The sequence below is a fragment of the Jaculus jaculus genome, chromosome 7 (assembly GCF_020740685.1).
Source record: "Jaculus jaculus isolate mJacJac1 chromosome 7, mJacJac1.mat.Y.cur, whole genome shotgun sequence".
Lineage (NCBI taxonomy): Eukaryota > Metazoa > Chordata > Mammalia > Rodentia > Dipodidae > Jaculus > Jaculus jaculus.
Genome location: NC_059108.1, coordinates 127,482,403 through 127,504,097, shown reverse-complemented (window position 1 = coordinate 127,504,097; position 21,695 = coordinate 127,482,403). Strand labels below are relative to the sequence as shown.

Below are 21,695 nucleotides of genomic sequence, written 5' to 3'. Positions count from 1 at the left end.
TTTCTCACACTCTCTCAAATAAGTAAATAAAATATTTTTTAAAAGTTACCTTTAATTAAAAAAAAAAAAACTGGGCATGGTGGTCCACAACCTTAATGCCAGCACTTGGGAAGCAGAGGTAGGAGGAATGTTATGAATTCAAAACCACTCTGATACTATATAGTGAATTCCGGGTCACCCTGGACTAGAGTGAGACCCTATCTTGAGGAAAAAAAATGTTTCCTTTAAGCCAAAAACTTTAGGTCTCCCCAAAGAACAGAATCTGACAGCACTTTATTGACAGCTATAATTAAATATTTGTTTGAAGTATCAGACCTATGTGGGCATGGTGGCACATGCCTCAGATCTCAGTACTGAGATGGCTGAGGAGGGAGGAGTGCAGGAGCTCTAGGCTAGTCTGGATTACAGGATGAGTTCCAGATCAGCTTGGGCTACAGTGTGTGACCCTGCTTACAGCAAAACAAAAAAACCCACCACAAATGCAGAATATAGCAAAGTACCAGAGCAGCACTCCTGGTCGTATTACACTGACATGGGAAAAAATAGCAACAGTTCAATGATTTCTCATTTCTGATAACTTTAGCCAAAATACTCCAATTATTAAGCCAGGCATGAGGGTGCACACCTTTAATCCCAGCACTAGGGAGGCAGAGGTAGGAGGATTCCTGTGATTTCGAGCCACCCTCAGACTCCATAGTGAATTCCAGTTCAGCCTGGGCTAGAGTAAAACCCTACCTCGGAAAAAAAAAAGACATTTCATGAATTTGTAATTGACTTATTTCAACATGATAACTAAACTACTATTGCATGTAATTGACAACATTTAGTCTCAACTTGTGTATGTGTCTCATCTTTTTTTTTTTTTTTTTGGTTTTTCAAGCTAGGGTCTCACTCTAGCCCAGGCTGACCTGGGATTCACTATGGAGTCTCAGGGTGGCCTTGAACTCACAGCAATCCTCCTACCTCTGCCTCCCCAGTGCTAGGATTAAAAGTGTGCACAGCCGGGTGTGGTAGTGCACACCTTTAACCCCAGCATTAGGGAGGCAGAGGTAGGATTGTTGTGAGGGCTGGAGTGATGGCTTAGCAGTTAAGCACTTGCCTGTGAAGCCTAAGGACCCCGGTTCGAGGTTCCATTCCCCAGGACCCACGTTAGCCAGATGCACAAGGGGGCGCACGCGTCTGGACTTCGTTTGCAATGGCTGGAAGCCCTGGTGTGCCCATTCTCTCTCTCTCTCTCTCTGCCTCTTTCTCTGTCTGTTGCTCTCAAATAAATAAATAAAATAAACAAAAAAAATTAAAAAAAAAGAGGATTGTCGTGAATTCAAGGCCATCAGGTCAGCCTGGGCTACAGTGAGACCCTACCTAGAAAAACAAAAACAAACAAACAACAACAACAAAAAAAAGGTGTGCAAAACCATACTTGGCTTTGTATCCTATCTTAACTGGAAATATGCAAAAACTTCCAAAACTAAGGTCAGTATCATGAGAGGTACTTTTCCTGGTTTTGATACTGCAAATGTGTTTCCAGTCATTCTTCCCTTGCACAGGGACCTCCAAAAGAAAGCATCTACAGGGAAGTATCTCATTGTAAACAAAACCATAAATCAGAACCTAGGATAACAAACCAAAGCTTGCCATCTTCTGCACTTGTCAAAGATAAACTAGCTCAAAATTCAATTTTGAAGAGCTAAAAATGTAAAAGCCTCAAAATAAGAAGTTACCCTACAAATTAAAACAAAGGCACCTCTAAGATCCAAGTCTTCATCTTTAGCCCTTAATAGCTAAATGAAAATACGGAAAAAAAATACTGAGTCATAATTTTCTAGTGACACAAATATGATCCAGAGGGTTATAGATAACATTGGTTCTTGCTCTTCCCACCTTGGTTGGTGTGGTAGTTTGATTCAGGTGTCCCCCATAAACTTAGGTCTTCTGGATGCTAGGTTCCCAGTTGATGGAGATTTGGGAATTAACGCCTCCTGGAGGGAGTGTATTGTTGGGGGTGGGCTTATGGGTGTTATAGCCAGTGTCCCCAAGCCAGTGTTTGGCACACTCTCCAGTTGCTATTGTCCACCTTATGTTGGCCAGGGGGTGATGCCCACTCTCTTCTCAAGCCGTTTTCCCCTGGCATTGTGGAGCTTCCCCTCGAGCCTGTAAGCCAAAATAAACCTTTTTCCCACAAGCTGCTCTTGGTTGGGGGATTTCTACCAGCAATGCGAACCTGACTGCAACAGTAAGTGGTGCTGAGGAGTGGGGTTGTTGCTAGACACCTGTGTAGCTTTTGTAGCTTTTGCATTTTGGAGGTGATTTTCAAGAGGAATGTGGAAGGATTTGAAACCTTGGCCTAAGAGATGCCTTGCAGTGCTATAAATACAGCTTGATGAACTATTCTGGTCAGAGTTGAAAGACCTGAATGCAGTAAAAACTGTGGATTGTGAGGTTTGGCTTTGCTTGGACTGGGCTAGCAGTTTGTGTGGGAAGCTTGTTCTTATGCCCATGTCCTGAGAAGTTGTGCAGGGTTGTTTTGCATAGAAATGAACTGGTGTGAGCAGAGGGATATGGCACAGAAAGAAAAATCTTTGGGTAAATGATGCCCATTGAGCTGCAACTGAGAGATTACAACCTTTGAGAATGGGCCAGCTGACCTGCACTGGGGCAACAGGAAGAATGTAGATTCTTTTGGAGGGGACTGAGTGCTCAAGGAATGTCTAGTTCTTCAAAGTCTGCTTTATTCCCCCTGGATTAACAAACTGGCACCCTACCTTATATTGTGGAGTATAAGAAATGCGAAAGAGAGTCATTGAGTTTGCAACACGGTCTTGTGTTTTGGAAATGGCCATGGGCAGTGTGAATCAGGTTTGCTGGTTGCCTGCATGAAGACCCCATGGGGCTATGAGGATGAACTGTGGGTTGCAATGGAGACCCAGTTGAGATGTCCAGACCACGAGAGAGCTGCTAAGGATAGCTGCCAGCCCCAGTGAAGTTTTCCAGGACTGTGAGTAGCCTAGCTGGAGGGGCGGAATTGAAACTCCAGAAACTTATTGCTGGTTAAAATTATCGGATTTGTCATTGGCTACAGTTGTTGAACTTGAAGCTACAGAGTTTGATGTTTGCCCTGGATGTTTTAAATCTTATATTGGCTGAATAGTTCTTTGCTATGCCCAATGCCATCTTTTGCAGTGTGAATGTTTATTCTGTGCCATTATGAGTTTTTGGGGGATTTTCATTTATTTATTTGTTTTTTGGTATTATGGCTCAGTTAAAAGATTATGGACTAAGGGAATGTATGAACATCATTGGAATTGATAAAAACTATGGGGACTTTTAAAGTTGGACTGAATACATTATATTTTATGTCATGTATGGATATCAGTTTATGGGGGCCAAGGGCAGAATGTGGTGGTTTGATTCAGGTGTCCCCCATAAACTTAGGTCTTCTGAATGCTAGTCTCCCCAGCTGATGGCAATTGGGAATTAACGTCTCCTGGAGGTGGTGTATTGTTGGGGGCGGGCTTGTGGGTGTTATAGCCAGTTTCCCCATGCCAGTGTTTGGCACACTCTCCCGTTCCTGTTGGCCACCTTATGTTGGCCAAGGGGTGATGTCCACCCTCTGCTCATGCTATCATTTTCCCTGCCATCATGGAGCTTCCTCCTTGAGCCTGTAAGCCAAAATAAAGCTCTTAGCTGCTCTTTGTTGGATGATTTCTACCAGCAATGCAAACCTGACTGCAACAGCTGATCTCTAAGCAGTAATACATTTCTTTACTGGGCCTTAGTGCCTCACAAAAGATTTAGGATTTCATTAATTGGTGTGGGGTATTAAATCCAGATCCTGCAAGCTAAGCATATACTCTGCCACTGCGCACCGCTCCGAGCAATCACATAATGTTAGTATCATGTACTATTGTATGAGTTTCCTTTCTTGCTGTCTACTTTTTAATAACAGCTTTATTGGTGATTCCCTAATATCCACTAAAGCCAGATGCACAAAGTGGCACATACATCCTGAGTCTTGTTGCAGTGGCTGGAAGCCCTGGCATGCCCATTTTCTCTCTCTCTGCTTGCAAATAAATAAAAAAGTATAAAGTTAATTAATTTATTTGAGAGACTGGGTCTTCAGCCACTGTAAATGAGCTCCAGATGCTTGCGCCCCCTTGTGCCCCCTTACATGGGTACTGGGGAATCAAACCTTAGGCCTCAGAGGCAAACGCCTTAACTGCTAAGCCATCTCTCCAGACCCCAATAAAAATCTTTTAAAGAAGACGGCAGCTGGGTGTGGCTGCACATGTCATTAATCCCAGCACTTGGGAAGCAGAAGTAGGAGGATCGCCCTAAATTCAGAGCTAGCCTGAGACTACATAGTGAATTCCAGGTCAGCCTGGGCTAGAGTGAGACCATACCTTGTGTGGTGGTTTGATTCAGGTGTCCCCCATAAACTTAGGTGTTCTGAATGCTAGCTCCCCAGCTGATGGAGATTTGGGAATTAATGCCTCCTGGAGGGAGTGTATTGTTGGGGGCGGGCTTATGGGCTTTATAGCCAGTTTCCCCATGCCAGTGTTTGGCATACCCTCCTGTTGCTGTGGTCCACCTTATGTTGGCCAGGGGGTGATGTCCACCCTCTGCTCATGCCATCATTTTCCCCTGCCATCGTGGAGCTTCCCCTTGAGCCTGTAAGCCAAATAAACCTTTTTTTCCCAGAAGCTGCTCTTGGTTGGGTGATTTCTACCAGCAATGCGAACAGGACTGCAACACCTTGAAAAACCAAAAAGGCAGATTTCATTTCTGTCTATCCACAATGAATCCAGGCTAGGCTAGGAGAGCACAAGACTTTGGGTTAAAGTCCAGCACCAAAAAGACAAAAGAGTGAATGCATGCCCAACATGCTACCAGTCCATTTCACTTTAAAGGCACCTATCTCTACATTTTAGTTTCAAATGGAGACTAAAGAAGCAAAAAAGGACAAGAAAGTAGAAATATTACCTGTTTTCCTAATTTTCTAACTGTAAACCAATGTTCTTTATAATTGCATATAAATGATCTTTCATTTCTAGAAAAGAAAAGAATATATACTATTAAGTTGGAGTATTATGAGTTCACTTATTTTGTATACTAGCAAGCACTATATCAAATTTATCATTTAGGATACATTTACAGTTAAATATTTTTCTTCTATTTACTCATACACCTGTATGCACCTCTGTCCACAGTAACTTAGTGATGTCATGCCAATGACAGCCTCCCGCACCACTGGGGTCAGCTGTGCTGCCACTGACACTGTGGTGTCACGAAGCCGAGAGGGCAGACGCTCGAGGTACCACGGAGATGAATTAGCGAAGTCCAAGGGAATGGAATGCAACGTTACAGCAAAGGCATTTATAATGTATTTTTCTTCATTCAGAAATGATAGTTTTAAAAGTTAAATTTAGGGGAAGAAATGTAAGGGAAGAAAAGTCTTACATAGGATCAACTCTGAGCCTCTGGTACTCTGGACTGTTGAACAGGATTAGTTCTAAACCCCAAACTTTCAAGGCATTGCTTATAACCTGTCAAAAAAAATAGCAACTTTTCATAAGCTAAACCATTCAATTCCAAATTTAAATAGCATAGCCATATTAGTTGTGTAAACAACTACATTTTATATGTAAACTTCTAGGAGGATATAGTTTTTAAAGTGTATCTCCAACAATATATCATATCACTAAATCCATAAATAACAAATACATATGTACTATAAATAATTACATTTTACACCAGCTTTCTGAGATTCTAGAGAACCATACAATTCCTAAATAAAAGCTGTCTTTGGCACTGAGATGTGCACTTTGCCTTGTGGATGCTGCTTTTACAACAAGTCTGCTACGCACATCACTCCTTCAATGGCAGTGAGCACACACGTACATTAAAACAAGCTCTCCCAGCAGATTCTAACGGAATGTTGCATACACCCTAGACTTCTGCTAACATGGGAGCTAAAGTTAAATTATTTCAAACTGAGAAAAAAGGAAATTTCGGAAGCCTTCCTCTCAGGGAGGCAATAAAGAAGCAAGTAGAACAAGTAGCAGAGCAGATGGAACGTAAATGCAAGGCAGTGACAAATGGGAAGTGGAACGCGCGAGCAGACCACACACAGGAGGCGGCCAGGGCTGGACCAACCCCGCCCTCGGGCTCAGCCCAGCTGTGAGAAGTCTCGCAGTGACACGGTGAGGCACCGGGTGAACGCTGCTCGTGGGGAGCCTCGGAGGGCAGTACAAAGGGAACATAAATAGCTTTCTGCAGAAACAGTACTTAAGGGAGGTTCTGAAAGAACGTGGACAGGTCTCACACTCTCAGAATGAAAGGTCCACAGATAAAAGAACCTCTAAGTATGTGATGACATCAGGTGTGGCAGCACTGGGAAGCTGAGGTGGGAGGACTGCCAGAGTATGAGGCCAGGCTGGGCTACAAAGTGACACACCATGTCAGAAAAGCAAATCAAAACAAAAACCAATACACCAGGGCTAGAGAGGTGGCTCAGCGGTTAAAGGTACTTGCATGCAAACCCTGGTGGGGGGAGGGACGGCGGTTAGAGTTAGGGCAACTGGACCCCTGAAGGTGAAAAGGGCAGGAAAGCTTGCACTTGCTAAAAATCAAAGATGATCTGACTTATCTTTCTTGCCTAGTTCCATAGAACTGTTTTTCCACAGTCAGGACCCCTCCTGATAAGGTCTTTCATAGGATTTAAACATTGTGGTTGGTCAAGTTCAGCCCTGGAGCTAATCTCTTCCTGAGACAGCCCCTAGCCCTAACCAACCAGCTGGCCCTCTGGTTCACCTGGGCCAAAAGACAGCCCACCACCCTAAGGTTGTAAATACCTTTGCAAGGGGAGGACAGGCTCTCTGACCACTTGGGATCTTCCAGGTGTGGCCCAGGTCCATGCCCAGCCAGGAGGGGACCCCAACCCTTACTCTCCGCATGGGTTCTTTATCTCCTCCTGCTCCCCACATGGCAGGAGCCCCTATAAATTTCTTTGTTCTTTTCTTTCCACACTCCCCCCCCCCAGATCTTTATGTGGTCACATGGATTCTTGAGCTACACATGGGCCCATGTGGTGTACTTCTCTTCTCCCTACTTTATCTCCCCTTAACTCCCAGCCTTTCCCCACTCCTTTGTAAAGTCAGAATAAAATGATGTATTTTAAAATTATTTTAAATTCATTCTCTTGAGTCTGAATTGTCAATTCTTTGGTTAGTTTGCAAATATGAATTCAGTGCCTGGGGATCCAGGAAACATCCCAGAACTCCTATTTCCCCACTACATGATGGCCCAGGTTTGGTTCCCCGGTACCCACATGTAGTGCTTTGATTCATGTGTCCCCCATAAACTCAGGTGTTCTGAATGCTAGGTTCCCAGCTGATGGAGATTTGGGAATTAACGCTCCTGGAGGCAGTGTACTGTTGGGGTGGGTTTATGAGTATTATAACCAGTTTCCCCATGCCAGTGTTTGGCGCACTCTCCTGTTTCTGTTGTCCACTTTAAGTTGGCCAGGGGGTGATGTCCACTCTCTGATCATGCCATCATTTCCCCCTGCCATTGTAGAGCTTCCCCTTGAGTCTGTAGGCCAAAATAAACCCTTTCTTCCTAAAAGATGCTCTTGATCAGGTGATTTCTGCCAACAATGTGAACCTGACTGCAGCAGTACAGTTGGTGCTTGCTGAAGGTGGAGGAAATACAGAATGGGTAGAAGAAGGCAGTTACAAATACCAGCTAAGGCCATGTGACCAGTTACAAAAATGAGGACTGTAATTGCCATGTTTCTGTCCTACCTTGATACGGAGTGTGTGCTCTACCAAAAAAAGCTATAAATTATAAAAGGAATAAAAGGATCAAAATCTACAAACTAGACTAAAGGAATCTAATCCTGTGAGATCTACTGATACAAAAACTACTTCCCTTTTCTCAAATTTACTTTAGGTAAGAAGTCTGCAGCATTGGAACTTATAAGAATTGATTATTAGCACCTTGATGCAAATTAAGCAATCTCTCTCAAAAGGTGATTTTTAAAAGCCCTGTTCTAAGCTAGGGATAGTGGTGTACACCTATAATCTCAGCACTCAGAGGTCAGAGGCAGGAAGATCACTTCAAGTCTGAGGTCAGGTTTGTCTACACAGCAAGCTTTAGGCCAGGCAGGGCAGCACTCAGTGTCAAGCCAAATAAAGCTCTAATCTAAAAAGCAAGATTTTGCTGGGCATGGTGGCTCATGCCTTTAATCCCAGCACAGGTAGGAGCATTGCTGCGAGTTCGAGGCCACCCTGAGGCTCCATAGTGAATTCCAGGTCAGCCTGGACTAGAGTGAGACCCTACCTCAAAAAAACAAAAAAAGAAAAATAAATAAAATAAAATAAGATAAAATAAAAAGCAAGATTTTATTGGGAGTGGTGGCACATGCCTTTAATCCCAGCACTCAGGAGGCAGATCACTGTGAGTTCAAGGGCAGCCTGGGACTACAGAATAAGTTCCAAGTCAACCTGGGCTACAGTGAGACTCTTCCTTGGGGAAAAAATATAAATAAATAAAATGGAGATTCTACAATACTGATATTTATATAAAAATCCCATACTTTTGGGCGTACCATTTTTACTTTTGTGTGTGATGCATGTGTGCGGAGGGCAAAGGCTGCTGTTAGGTGTCCGCCTAGAGTTACTCTCCATGGTTGCTTCTTTCAAAGTGGGCTCTCACTCTAGCCCAGGCTGACCTGGAATTCATTATGTAGTCTCAGGGTGGTCTTGAACTCATGGCAATCCTGCTATTTCTGCCTTCCCAGTGCCGGGATTAAAGGCGTGCACCACCACACCTGACTTACTTTTTTTTTTTTTTTTGGCTTGTAGCCAGTTGGGAATGTATCCCACTCCTTCCCTGTTCTGCTTCTTTTTTTTTTTTTTCTTTTTTGAAATTATTTACTTATTTGCAAGGGGGGGGGGGAAGAGACAGAAAATGAATGGGTGCACCAGGGCCTCTAGCCACTGCAAATCAATTCCAGATACATGCAGCACTTGTGCACCTAGATTTGCTTGAGTACTGGGGAATCAAATCCAGATTTTTAGGCACTGCAGGCAAGCACCTTAACAGCTCAACCATCTCTCCAGCCCCTTCTGCTTATTCTTACTTGAGCCATACTCATTTAGTGATTCTCGAGCTTGCAGGTTTCACAATGCTTGGGTCTCTGTTCCCCATAGGGCTGTGATCACAGAAGCACATGGCCATGTCCAGCTGTTTATATGAGTCCTGAGGATTGACCTTGAGCTGTCTTTCAGACCTCTGGTCCTCATGTGTGTACAGGAAGTGCTTTCAACCACTGAGCCATCTCTCCAGCCCCCATCCCCTTGCTTTTGGAGATAGGGTTTCTCACTGAACCTGGAGCTCACCAATTAGGTTAGACTAGCTAAGTCAGCAAGCCCCAGGAATCCTCCATCTCCACGGGCACAGCTCTCGGATTACAGGTACATGCTAACATGCTCAGTTTTTACATGGGTCCTGGGGATTTGAACTCAGGTCCTCATGTGTGTGCAACAAGCATTTTACCCACTCAGCCATCCCCTTCCCTCCCCTGCATCTACATTCTTATGTTCTTGAGCACTGCTGTGCCTAGAACATGCTTTTGACTACTTACTTGAATAGAGAAGAAGCCACTGTCATCCATATTTCCAGAGGGCTGCTGTTCCATTTTGACAGGTAGTTGCAGAGGGATGAGCGAAGAAGAAAAACTGTCATTAGTGTATGCATTTAAAAGAGCACACTGTGCATTCCCACATATAGTGAAGAGCAGGCTATAATTAACAAGTCAAATTCCTATGGGAAGAATGGCTCATCATCTGAACAGTACCCACATTTTAAAAAATGTGATTTAGTGAATATGAAAATTAGTACCTGCAAAAATGTACGGTAGTCTTCACTCGTAACTCCTCCTTCTGCCATTCTCATCCTTTCTTCTTCATCTAGCTGATGTGCAATTGAGGATAATTCCACAGGGCTGAAATACTCTCCTTGCAATAGATTATTCAGGCAATGCTGAGCACAGAGTGAGCCTTCTTGCTAGTATGTCCAAAAGAAAAAATTCAAATGTGACTCACTAAGCAGATTTATACAGTATCTTCTCCTAAAAAATATAATCATTCCAGGGAGGTCCCTAATGCCCCCCCCCCCATTACAGGCCATTGCCGAGGCTCTTGGTTTCCCACCAGAAATAGATGGTAAGACCCTATTGATGAAGACTCCACACGCTTGGGCTACAAGGTCACTGAGAAATCAAGCTTGAGCTGAGCTGGAAACCTCCTCCCTGTAGACCAGCTGACAGAAAGCTGGGAAAAGCTATGCTGCATGCAGCCCTAAGGGTGAGAGAAGTCATCAGTGGAGATAACAGTGGACACTGCAAGCCTTAAGTTTGACCAGCCAGGTCAAATGAGCCAATAGGTACAATAGTGGTATGTGTGTTATGGAGGAAAACAACTGCTCTCTAATTGGACTGGAAGCCTGTGCCATTGGAGGGAATACATGCCTGGTACTGAAAACCTCATCAAAAGTCTATGGCAGAAGAGGTCATGAGCCCTAGGAGTGTAAAGCCTGCTCTTGTCTGGCTAAATGTATAAACTATGCTCACCAAACTGCCCTGTAAGCACTTTTCTTAACATTCATACCCATATATTAATGCTATTCTCACTTTTGGTTAGAGAAGTTTCTCTTTTCAGATGGCGGTGACCACTGGGATGACCCAAAAGGCACCATAGTGCTGGGAAGAAGTGACAGAGGAGTGCTCAGCACTGAAACATCTCTATCACATCTTTCAAGGCTCAGGCTCCATTGCAAAGAGGTGATGGAAAGAATGTAAGAGCCCAAGGAAGAGGTTACAATGTAATCTTCCCGACACAAATTGGCCTTAATATGCCTGGCCTCATAGTGCCTACTACTACTTTCACAAATAAAACCCTTACGATGCGAGGAAAGGATGATGACATCAAAATAAAAGAGAGACCAATTCAGAGAGGGGGAGGATATGGAGAGTGGATTTGTGAAGGGGAAAGTGGAGGAAGGGAATTATCATGGTTTATTGTCTATAATTATGGAAGTTGTCAATAAAAAAGTTTAAAAAATAAAATATCTCATTCACTTAAAATATTTATTTAGGGCTGGAGAGATGGCTTAGCGGTTAAGCACTTGCCTGTGAAACCTAAGGACTCCGGTTCGAGGCTCGGTTCCCCAGGTCCCACATTAGCCAGATGCACAAGGGGGCGCACGCGTCTGGAGTTCGTTTGCAGAGGCTGGAAGCCCTGGCGCGCCCATTCTCTCTCTCTCCCTCTATCTGTCTTTCTCTCTGTGTCTGTTGCTCTCAAATAAATAAATTAAAAAAATTTAAAAAAATATTTATTTATTTATTTGAGACTGACAGACATACAAAGAGAGAAAGAGGGAGAGAGAGAGATACAGAGAGAAAGAGAATGGGTGCACCAGGGCCTCCAGCCATTGCAAACGAACTCCAGATGCATGCACCACCTTGTGCATCTGGCTTAAGTGGGTCCTGGGGAATCAAGCCTCCAAGTGGGGTCCTTAGGCTTCACAGGCAAGCACTTAACTGCTAAGCCATCTCTCTAGTCCCTAATTAACTTTTTAATATAGTTAACACATAACTTTTATGCCTTAGGCAAACCTAATTTACAAAGGTACATGCATTTTCATTTGTCAACATTTACTTTAGTTATTTAGTTATATGATCAAAAACTTAGACATGATTTACAGTAAAACTTCATCTATTGAGCTAGGCATGGTGGTGTACACCTTTAATCCTAGCACTTGGGAAGCACAGGTAGGAGGATCCCTGTGAATTTGAGGCCACCTAGAGACTACATAGTGAATTCCAGATCAGCCTGGGCTAGAGCACACCCTGCCTGGAAAAACAATCTATCAGCCTCATCAATTACTAAAAGCTACTCTGCAAACATTTAGCCTCTGAGATTTTAGACCAAAATCAGTTCAGTTTTGGAGATTCCATGGCAAATTACTATTACAAAAAGGATAGTCTTCTAACATGATAATCTCTATTTGATTTAAAACCCTGCCCCTGAAATTTAAAATGTCAAGAAATCATACAAGGACTGGGGAGATGGCTCAGAGGTTGAAGGTGCTTGCTTGCAAAGCCTCCTGGCCTGGGTTCAATTCCCAAGCCACTCTTGTAAATCAGACAAGAATATGTTTGCAGGGGCAAGAGGCCCCTCCCACCCCCAATACATGCATGCAAATAAACACTTTCTTTTTTTTTTTTAAGAATTGGCATACGTGCCGGGCGTGGTGGCGCACGCCTTTAATCCCAGCACTCAGGAGGGAGAGGTAGGAGGATCACCATGAGTTCGAGGCCACCCTGAGACTCCATAGTGAATTCCAGGTCAGCCTGGGCTAGAGTGAGACCCTACCTTGAAAAACAAAAACAAAAACAAAAACAAAAAAAAAGAATTGGCATACGTGAGAACAGTCCCATCACATGTCACATTCCTTCTGCTCTGGCCCTGACGTTCTCTACAGTGAACTCTGCAGACTACAAGATTATGTGCTGTGTAATGAGCAGTCTACCCAGAGAGCTCATTCATGGATAAGGCAGCCAGAGGAATTGCATGCAAGTTCTGCTTGCTTCCTATGGGATCATCAGCGCCTTCCTCATGGAGGGCAGGTACAACTTCCTATGGGCCTGAAGGCTTCTGGTGCTGGGTGGCTAGCTTTTACACTTAACTGGCGACCTCCCCCCGACCTCCAAATCTGGACTGCCTGTCACTGAGAACCTGTAGTTCCCCATCTTCTGTTCCCAACAATGTTGATTCCCAGGCTGAAGAGAAAGGAGACACACTCAGGAGTGGATGACTTTCCAGTGAACACAGATCCTTTCTGGAAAGCAATTGTACTTCATTCTGCTAATCCTGGCCCTGTGCCTTTCCCATACTGTCTACTTCTTAATTCAACTTGCCTGACATCATGTCATTTGCTCTGAGTTATGTTACTTGGCATATGGTGACCCCAAGGCGTATCACCTTGTAAGAAACCTATTTTTCCTGACGAATCAACATTTCTAGGAACAAAATGTCACTGCCTAAATAGATACATGGTACATGTACGTGATGGAACAGAAAGGCAGTGTTAAGACAGCCTGAGCCTGAGCTAGACTAAGTTTATCCTCCTAGTCTGGCAAGGTATGTTGCCTAGGATACATGCTCCAGTTTGAGGTTCATGAACTATGGTCACCATACTTAAAATCCAAATAGAAATAATGACATCCAAAAATTAAGATTAAAATTAAATCATTCTCACTATAAAAAATGAGTTTAGGTGGGGCGTGGTCACATATGCCTTTTAATCCCAGGACTCATGAGGCAGAGGTAGGAGGATCGCCATGAGTTCAAGGCCACCCTGAGACTACATAGTGAATTTCAGGTCAGCCTAGGCTAGAGTGAGACCCTACCTCAAAAAAAAAAAAAAAAAAAAAAAAGTGTTACAGGCTGGAGAGACGGCTTAGCATTAAGTTGCTTGCCTGCAAAGCCTAAGGACTCAGGTTTGACTCCCCAGTACACACATAAGCCAAATGCACAAGGTGGTGCATGCACCTAGAGTTCACTTGCAATGGCTAGCGGCCCTGGCACGCGCATTCTACCTGTCGCACATGTGCGCGTGCTCTCAGATTTTATTGTAGAGGATACACACACTGCACTTCCATCTCTACCTAGATAGTTCATAAAATCAAAAGACAGCTACAACCAAATCACTACCCTGCCTTGCAGTAGAGGCCTAAGTGTGCTCTCAGGAATGGCTTTGGGGACATTCAATCTTCAGAGCAAGGTAAGGATTATGGCTTAGAGAGGTCACTATCTCTCAAGTCACAGCCATGATGGTGAGAAGGCTTTAGTTTCCACCTCTTTAATGCTTAGTGCTTTTCCACCCTACCGTTTTTGTTGTTTTGAACTAAAGATTGGACTCTTGCCCATACACTGTACCTCAGAGATAGACCTTCAGCCCCCTTCCACTCCATAGTACATACATAGTTCAGCAAACACAAGGATCTAAGCTACCCAACTGCTAGCGCTTCTGTAACATTGACCTTCAGGTGGTTTCCAGGCCTGTCTAACTTTTAGGTATCCTCACACTATAGAGGTGAAAACAGTGGTAATAAGAAACTTGTCCAGAATCATACCAGCAGCTTGTGGCAGAGCCTCGTTCAGGCCCAGGCAGAGGTTCCAAAGTCTGTGTTGTAATCAGTTCCTCAAGTCAATTCTTTGAAATTTGACTCTTCCTAAAGCCCAAGTATTTTAGAGACAGCTAGGAGTCACAGTCACAGAAAAACATAACGGATGTCCCAAAGCCAACACTTGGCATCTTCTCAGACTGGTTAGCACTTCCAGTTCAGGGGCTGGGAAGATGGCTCTCAGTGTGTAAAGAGCATTTACTACACAAGCAGGAGTGACAGTTCGAGCCCCAGGACCCACATAAGATGCTGGGCCTACCATACATGTCCAGAGCCCCAGTCTTGAGGCGAGCAGACACAGGAGAATCCCTGGTGCTTGATGGTCAGCTAGTTTGACCAAATAATGGCAGATCCAGACTGAGTGAGAAACTCTCAGGGAAATAGAGAGCGAAGGAAGGAAACCTGATGTTTACCTATAGCCTCTGCATACGTGTGCACACACCAAACACACAAACATTCTATGAAAGTATCAATTCAAAGCCGGGTGTGGAGGCACACACTGAGGCAGAGGTAGGAGGATCGTTGTGAGATTGAGGCCACGCTGAGACTACATAATTAATTCCAGGTCAGCTTGAGCCAGAGTGAGACCCTACCTCAAAAAACCAAAGTATCAATTCAGGGCTGTAGAGGTTGTTCAGTGGTTAAAAGTGTTTGCTTGCAAAGCCTGACAGCCCAGGTTCAAGTACCCAGTACCCACAGCCAGCTGCTTAAGGCAGTGCTTGCATCTGGGGTTTGTTTGCAGTGGCAGGAGGCCCTGGAGTACCTCTCTCTGGACCCCTCTTCTCAGTGCTTGAAAATAAGTAAAAAAAAAAAAAAAATTTAAGGTAGGGGCTTCCTGTAGGCCAGGCTGACCCGGAATTCACTATGTAGTCTCAGGGTGGCCTTGAAATCACTGTGATCCTCTCTCCTCTGCCTCCCAAGTACTGGAGCCAAAGGTGTGTGATACCACGCCCCACTAAAAAACTTTTATTTATTGGGAGCACTCATTCTCTCTCTCTGCCTCTTTCTCTCTCTCTGTCACTCTCAAATAAATAAATAAAAATGAACCAAAAAAAATCACATAAAAAACTTTTATTTATTTACTTTTTTTTTCAAGGTAGGGTGTCACTCTAGTCCAGGCTGACCTGGAGTTCACCATGTAGTCTCAGGATGGCCTCGAACTCACAGTGATCCTCCTACCTCTGCCTCCCAATTGCTGGGATTAAAGACGTATACCACCACGCCCGGCTAAAAAATCTTTAAAAAGTATCAATTCAGATGATACAATGACAACACCAAATAAAAAAAAAAATGACAGAAACTGGGTTGGAGAGATGGCTCAGCAGTTAAGGCACTTGCCTGCAAAGCCTAATGACTTGGGTTTGATTCCCCAGTACCCACATAAAGCCAGATGCACAAAGTGCTGCATTCAACTGGAGTCTGTTTGTGATGACTGGAAGACCTGGAATGCCAGTTCATTCTCTCTCTCTTTTTATGTCTGTCTCTGCTTAAAAATAACAAAATATTTTTATGTAAAATAAAAAAGGACTAGCATCAGAACAAGAACAGCAACAAGCCCGGTGTGTTGGTCCACACCTTTAATCCCAGCACTTGAGAGGCAGAGGTAGGAGGATTGCTGTGAGTTTAAGGCCACCCTGAGACTACATAGTGAAATCCAGGTCAGCTTGAGCTAGAGTGAGACCCTACCTCGAAAACAAAAAACAAAACAAAACAAAAGAACAGCAACAAAACACCCATGAACCTGAAGGTAACTGTTAATCAGTATTAGAGATGGCAAATTCTAACCCATGGGCCAAAATTCAACCTTCTTCAATAGGTAAATGGTTCACATTTGTAGATAGTTGGACATACTCACAAAAATGACAGTATGTGGACTAGAGAGATAACTCAGTGGTTAAGGTGCTTACTTACAAAGCCTGACAGCCTGGGTTTGATTCCCCAGTACCCATATAAAGCCAGATGCACAAAATGAAGCATTCATCTGGAGTTTATTTGCAGAGGCAAGAGGCCCTGGTGTGTTTTTTTTCTCTCTCCTTGCAAATATATAAATAAATAATATTTATTTGACAGAGAAAGACCGGGGGGGGGGGGGGAGTGGGGGGGGATGGGCGCTCCAGGGCCTCCAGCCACTGCAAATGAACTCCAGCCACATGCATCCCCCTGTGCATCTTACTAACTAACATGGGTCCTGGGGAATAGAACCTGGGTCCTTTGGCTTTGAAGGCAAACGCCTTAACTGCTAGGCCATCCCTCCAACCCAATAAAAATTTTATTTTATTTATTTATTTGAGAGAGAGAAAAGAGGCAGATAGAGAATGGGTGCGCCAGGGCATTTAGCCACTGCAAACGAACTCCAGATACATGTGCCACCTTGGGCATCTAGCTTTATGGGGTGTTGGGGAATGGAACCTGGGTCCTTTGGCTTTGTAGGTAAGCACCTTAACCGGTAAATAGTCATTCACAAGCACTTAGTAAAATAAAATCTGGCCAGGCGGAGTGAGGCATGCCTTTGATCCCAGCACTTGGGAGGCAGAGGTAATAGGATGGCACTGAGTTCAAGGCCACCCCCAGATTACATAGTGACTTACAAAGGACCCTACCTCAAAAAACCAAAACCAACCAAACAAAAAAACCCTTTACTCTTACTAAATCACTGACTCACTAGCAACCCTTCTCAAACACGAAACTATTGTGAAACAAGATATCATATGTCAAAGTTGTCCCACGGACGGTTTCACTCACACCCAAATGACTTGATAATTGTGTGTGAGAAGAGACCAGTTCCTCAGGATGCCACAAACAGTACCTTTTAAAGTATGCGGCCAGTGAAGAATTAAAGGGTTGCAAATTACAACGAAATTATTTCAATCCACCGCTAATAACCTAACAACAAAGCTCATGCCCTGATGATCCAGAAAGATGGGACCAGCAAAAGAAACCAAACCCAAACACCCCGTAATAGAAACTCTCAGGATGACTCCCCTGGCTTGGGACTGCCGGGTTTCGGACTACAGGCCTGCCATGGGCGAGCCAGGGTCCCTGGCTTCGGAAAGCTCACCCACCAAGTGCAGGGGACAAGAACCACTAGACCCCCAACGATCCAAGTGCACGGGAAATTCCACGGTCGAACAGGGTGCGGAGAAGGCGAAGTTACTTCCCGGGGGCGGGAGGGGATGGGGATGGGGGTGGGCCTGGGGCAGTGGGTGGAGCTGGGAAGGGTCCAGCGAGGCGTGGAAAGGAGACTCTGCCTAGCCCACAGCCGAGCGACGAGAGCCGGGCAAGAGAAGAAATCCGAAAAAGCTACTACGGCAAGAAAGTCGGAGACGCCCGAGGCTAAGCCAACCCTCGCCCGAGCCGGTGCCCGTTCCCCGCCGGGGCGGAGGATGCAGTGGGGCGCACCGGGGAAAGCTCCCCGCCCCGAGCGGAGGCGGCGGGCGGCTCCCCTCGTCCGACGAGGCCGGGAAGGGGACTGGGGGGGGGGGGTTTCTTCGGACCGCACCCGGCGCTCCGGCGGGCCGCGATGCCGCACCCCACGCCCGCCACCGTGCCGCCCACAGCTCCCGGCCGAACGCCGACACTCACTTTCTCGTGGAAGATGGACTCCATGTTTATTTGTCTGGAGCCAACGGCCCCCCGCGCGCGGAACCGGGCCCCTCCAGCTCCGCCCCCTCCGGCCCCACCCCTCGGCCAGCCCCGCCCTCGCCCCCACGTGCCTCGCGCCGACCAATCATCTCCGCGCAAGGGAGTCACGTGAGCCGGCGAGCGCAGGGGCGGCAGCGCAGAGACACGTGACGCGGCCGCGCGTTCGGGCGCCGGGTCTCCCGCAGTGTGCGCGCGGTGCCGGGGCGCCGCCTGCCGGGCGGGCCGGGTTCTCCGCCTTCAGCCCCTTGTGAGTTCTTTGGTTTCTAGGGGGTCTTAGTGAGGATGCTCCCAGCCAGGTTCTATGTTCTTTTCATCCTTTCTCCTTATCTAGTACTTTCTGCTCGTAGTTATTCCATTGTTTAGTTTTTTTTTTCCTTCATAAAGGTATTTTTATTTACATGTATTTTGGCATCAAATATGTGAACTTTTTTCACTATAATTCTTATCAATTTTTATTTGGTACATGCCCTATTTTCTTTTTTTTTTTTAATTAACATTTTCCATGATAATAAAATATATCCCATGGTAATTCCCTCCCTCCCCACCCCCACACTTTCCCATTTGAAATTCCATTCTCCATCATATTACCTCCCCATTACAATCATTGTAATTACGTATATACAATATCAACCTATTAATTTTGTTTTGGAGGTAGGGTTTCGCTTTCTAGACCAGGCTGACCTGGAACTCGCTGTGTAGTCTCACGGTGGCCTCGAACTCACTCACCTCTGCCTCCTGAGTGCTGGGATTAAATGCATGTGTCACCATGCCTGGGGCCTACCTGAATATATGATCGTTTTTACCCAAGCGCCGGGACGATGCCTTTTTTTCTTTTTCTTACTAATTTATTTATTTGAGAGCAGAAAGAGAAGCAGATAGAGAATGGGCACACCAGGGCCCATTAACTCCCAACAAATGGGCTACCTTGTGTGCACCTTGCTTACATGGGTACTGGGGAAATGAAGCTGGGTCCTTAGGCTTTGCAGGCAAGCATCTTAACCACTAAGCCATCTCCAGCCTCACCATACCTTTTTTTATTTAGGAGGCTTTTAGAATGGGGAAAGTATAAATAACTGCGTGGAAGCCGGGTGTAGTGGTTCACGTATTTAATCACAGCACTCAGGAGGCAGATGTAGGAGGATCACTGTGAGCCCGAGGGCACCCAGAGACTACATAGTGAATTACAAGGAAGCCTGGGCTAGAGCGATACCTTACCTCGAAAAAACAAAACAAAACCCGAAAAGGAACAGTAATATTTAAATAGGCTCTGGGCAAGGCGATACACCCCGTTAATCCCAGCACTGGGAGGCTGAGCTTCACAGATCCATGTGAGTTCAAAGTCAGTCTGGACTACAGAGTGAGTTCCAGGTTACCCTGCACGTGTGAAGACGCAAGACTATAATCGCAGCACTTGGAAAACAAAAGGCAGGAGAATCCAGAGCTGGAGGCCTGCTGGGCTGCATAGGGAGACTGTCTTAGAATCGAACCTGGACCTCTAAGCTTTGCAAGCAAGCCCCTCACCTAAACGACTGAGCTACCATGCCTGACTTGAATTTATTTTCCTATATTGAAGCAAAGGAATTTTTTTAAAATTGTTTTTCAAGGTAGGGTCTCACTCTAGTTCAGGCTGATCTGGAATTCATTCTGTAGTCTCAGGGTGGCCTCGAACTCACAGTGATCCTCCTACCTCTACCTCCTGAGTGCTGGGATTAAAGGCCACCACACCCAGCTCTGGCTTAAAATTTTTGTGTGCTGTGCATGTGTGTGTGACTATGGTTTCACCAGGGACTCTTGTGACTGCAAACAAACACCAGATGCTTGTGCTATTTTTTTTTAAATATTTCATTTATTTATTACCGAGAAAGAGGCAGATGTATACATAGAGAAAATGGATGGATACTCCAGGGCCTTCCACTGCAAATTAACTCCAGACACATGCATCACCTGTGCATCTGGCTTACATGGGTCCTGGAGAATCAAACCAGGATCCTTAGGCTTTGCAGGCAAACACCTTAACTGCTAAGCCATCTCTCCAGCACAAGTAGATCTTTTTCACTGGTGATGTGGGAAAAAAAAACCCCAGGGGGTCCCCACGCTCTGCCCGAATAAGGCGACACCCCAAATCACTCACTCACGAGAAGCGGTCTTGATGCAAACTGCAAGAGGATTTTATTCCAAGCGCGCTGGGGCCCACAGTCGTACACCGCACAGGGGTAGAGGACTGCAGAGCCCCGAATGCAGGAATGGGGTAGTTTTTATAGGGTTTCTAACAAAGCCTGTGTATTAGACCAATCATTATTTAATATCAGGAGCCCCTGCAGGGTGTTAGCCAGTCAGTTTGTGCCACCCCACAGTTTCTAAGCCAATTAGTTTACTTTGCTCAAGCCCCTCATGGACCAATCACTCTCTTATGACTATGACCTTGGTGGTCAGCGTTTGCGCAGGTCCTTGGGTGGGAGTAGCAGAGTATGGTATCAGTCTCCTGTGACCTTGGAGGTCAGCACTTGTGCAATTCCTTAGGTGGGGGTAACAGAGTATGGTATCAGCCTCCTATGACCTTGGTGGTCTGAGGCAGGCTGCTACAGCCTATAGTGTGAGTTACTAAGGCTAAGACTTACAGTGTAGGCTACTAAGGCTTACAGTGTGGGCTATTAAGGCTTATGGTGCAGGCTATTTACAGAAACTAAATAAGTGGTTTACTTTATTATTTATTTCCCATCCCTGAGGGCTATCTCATGCCCTTTTTACCTAGTTTTATATTAGGAGTGGGCTCTGATACAATGAGAAGAGGGATTCTTTACTTGCTTCTGACAGAGAGTAAAGCCTGGAGTTTGAGGTATGCAGGTGGCCCGCTTAAGCTCCCTTTGGAGTGTGATAGTATTTCTGAGCTTCTGAATTCTTGGGCCTTTCAGTGAAGTGGATGAGAAGGATTTAGTCTCCACTTACTCATTGGTAGACACAGTCTTATCTTCAGTTTAAAAAAAAATGTTTTATTTATTTATTTGACAGAGGAGGAGGGAGGGAGGGAGGGAGGGAGGGAGGGAATGGGTGCAACAGGGCCTCCAGCCACTGCACATAAACTCCAGACACATGCGCCCCCTTGTGCATCTGGCTAAGGTGAGTCCTGGGAATTGAACCTGGGTCCTTTGGCTTTGCAGGCAAGTGCCTTAACGGCTAAGCCATCTCCAGCCCTTATCTTCAGTTTTTGACTAGTATAAACATACCTGCTGATAATGTTCACATAGGTCTCTCATGCCTTCTTTATTTTTTTGAAGTAGGGTCTTACTCTAGTCCAGGCTGACCTGGAATTAACTATGTAGTCTCAGGGTGGCTCCCCTACCTCTGCCTCCCGAGTGCTAGGATTAAAGACATGTGCCACCATACCTGGCTATTTTGAGAGAACAAAGAGGGAGAAAGAGGCAGAGAGAGAGAGAATGGATGTGCCAGGGCCTTTCAGCCACTCTGATTGAATTCCAGACACATGCTCTCCCTTGTGCACATGTGCAACGTTGCACACTTGCGTCTGGCTATATGTGGGACCTGGGGATTTGAACAGGCGTTCTTAGGCTTTGCAGGCAAGCACCTTAACTGTAAGCCATCTCTCCAGCCCTTAAATATTTTTATTTATTTGTTTGCAATCCTAGGAAACTCATTGCTTCACCCAGCCTAGATATGGGTAGAATTATTTCCTTGGTCTGCTGTTGGTACCCATTGTGGGTAAATAGGCATTTGTTATGTCTCTATGAAAAGACACAGTACTATACAAGGAATATCTGGCTGTAAGAGAATAAAGCCTGATCCT

At 45.2% G+C, this 21,695-nt stretch overlaps 1 protein-coding gene across 7 annotated transcripts in view; it reads right to left on the bottom strand.

Annotated features, from left to right (window-relative positions):
• Atxn3 (ataxin 3) overlaps nt 1-17,905 on the bottom strand; it is a 38,174-nt gene extending 20,269 nt beyond the window's left edge. For 3 of the 7 annotated variants that reach the window (XM_004649331.2, XM_045154667.1, XR_006638136.1), the window contains exons 1-5: nt 17,834-17,905; nt 9,904-10,068; nt 9,647-9,691; nt 5,458-5,543; nt 4,981-5,047 (exon numbers count right to left, since the gene is read on the bottom strand). In XM_004649331.2, coding sequence (XP_004649388.1) covers nt 4,981-5,047; nt 5,458-5,543; nt 9,647-9,691; nt 9,904-10,068; nt 17,834-17,857 — 387 coding nt within the window. In that variant the 5' untranslated portion in view covers nt 17,858-17,905. Of the gene's footprint in view, nt 1-4,980; nt 5,048-5,457; nt 5,544-9,646; nt 9,692-9,903; nt 10,069-17,833 lie in introns of those variants that run through there. The other 4 variants (XM_045154665.1, XM_045154668.1, XM_045154669.1 and 1 more) reach the window with 4 other exon arrangements.
• Nucleotides 17,906-21,695: the final 3,790 nt, after the last annotated feature.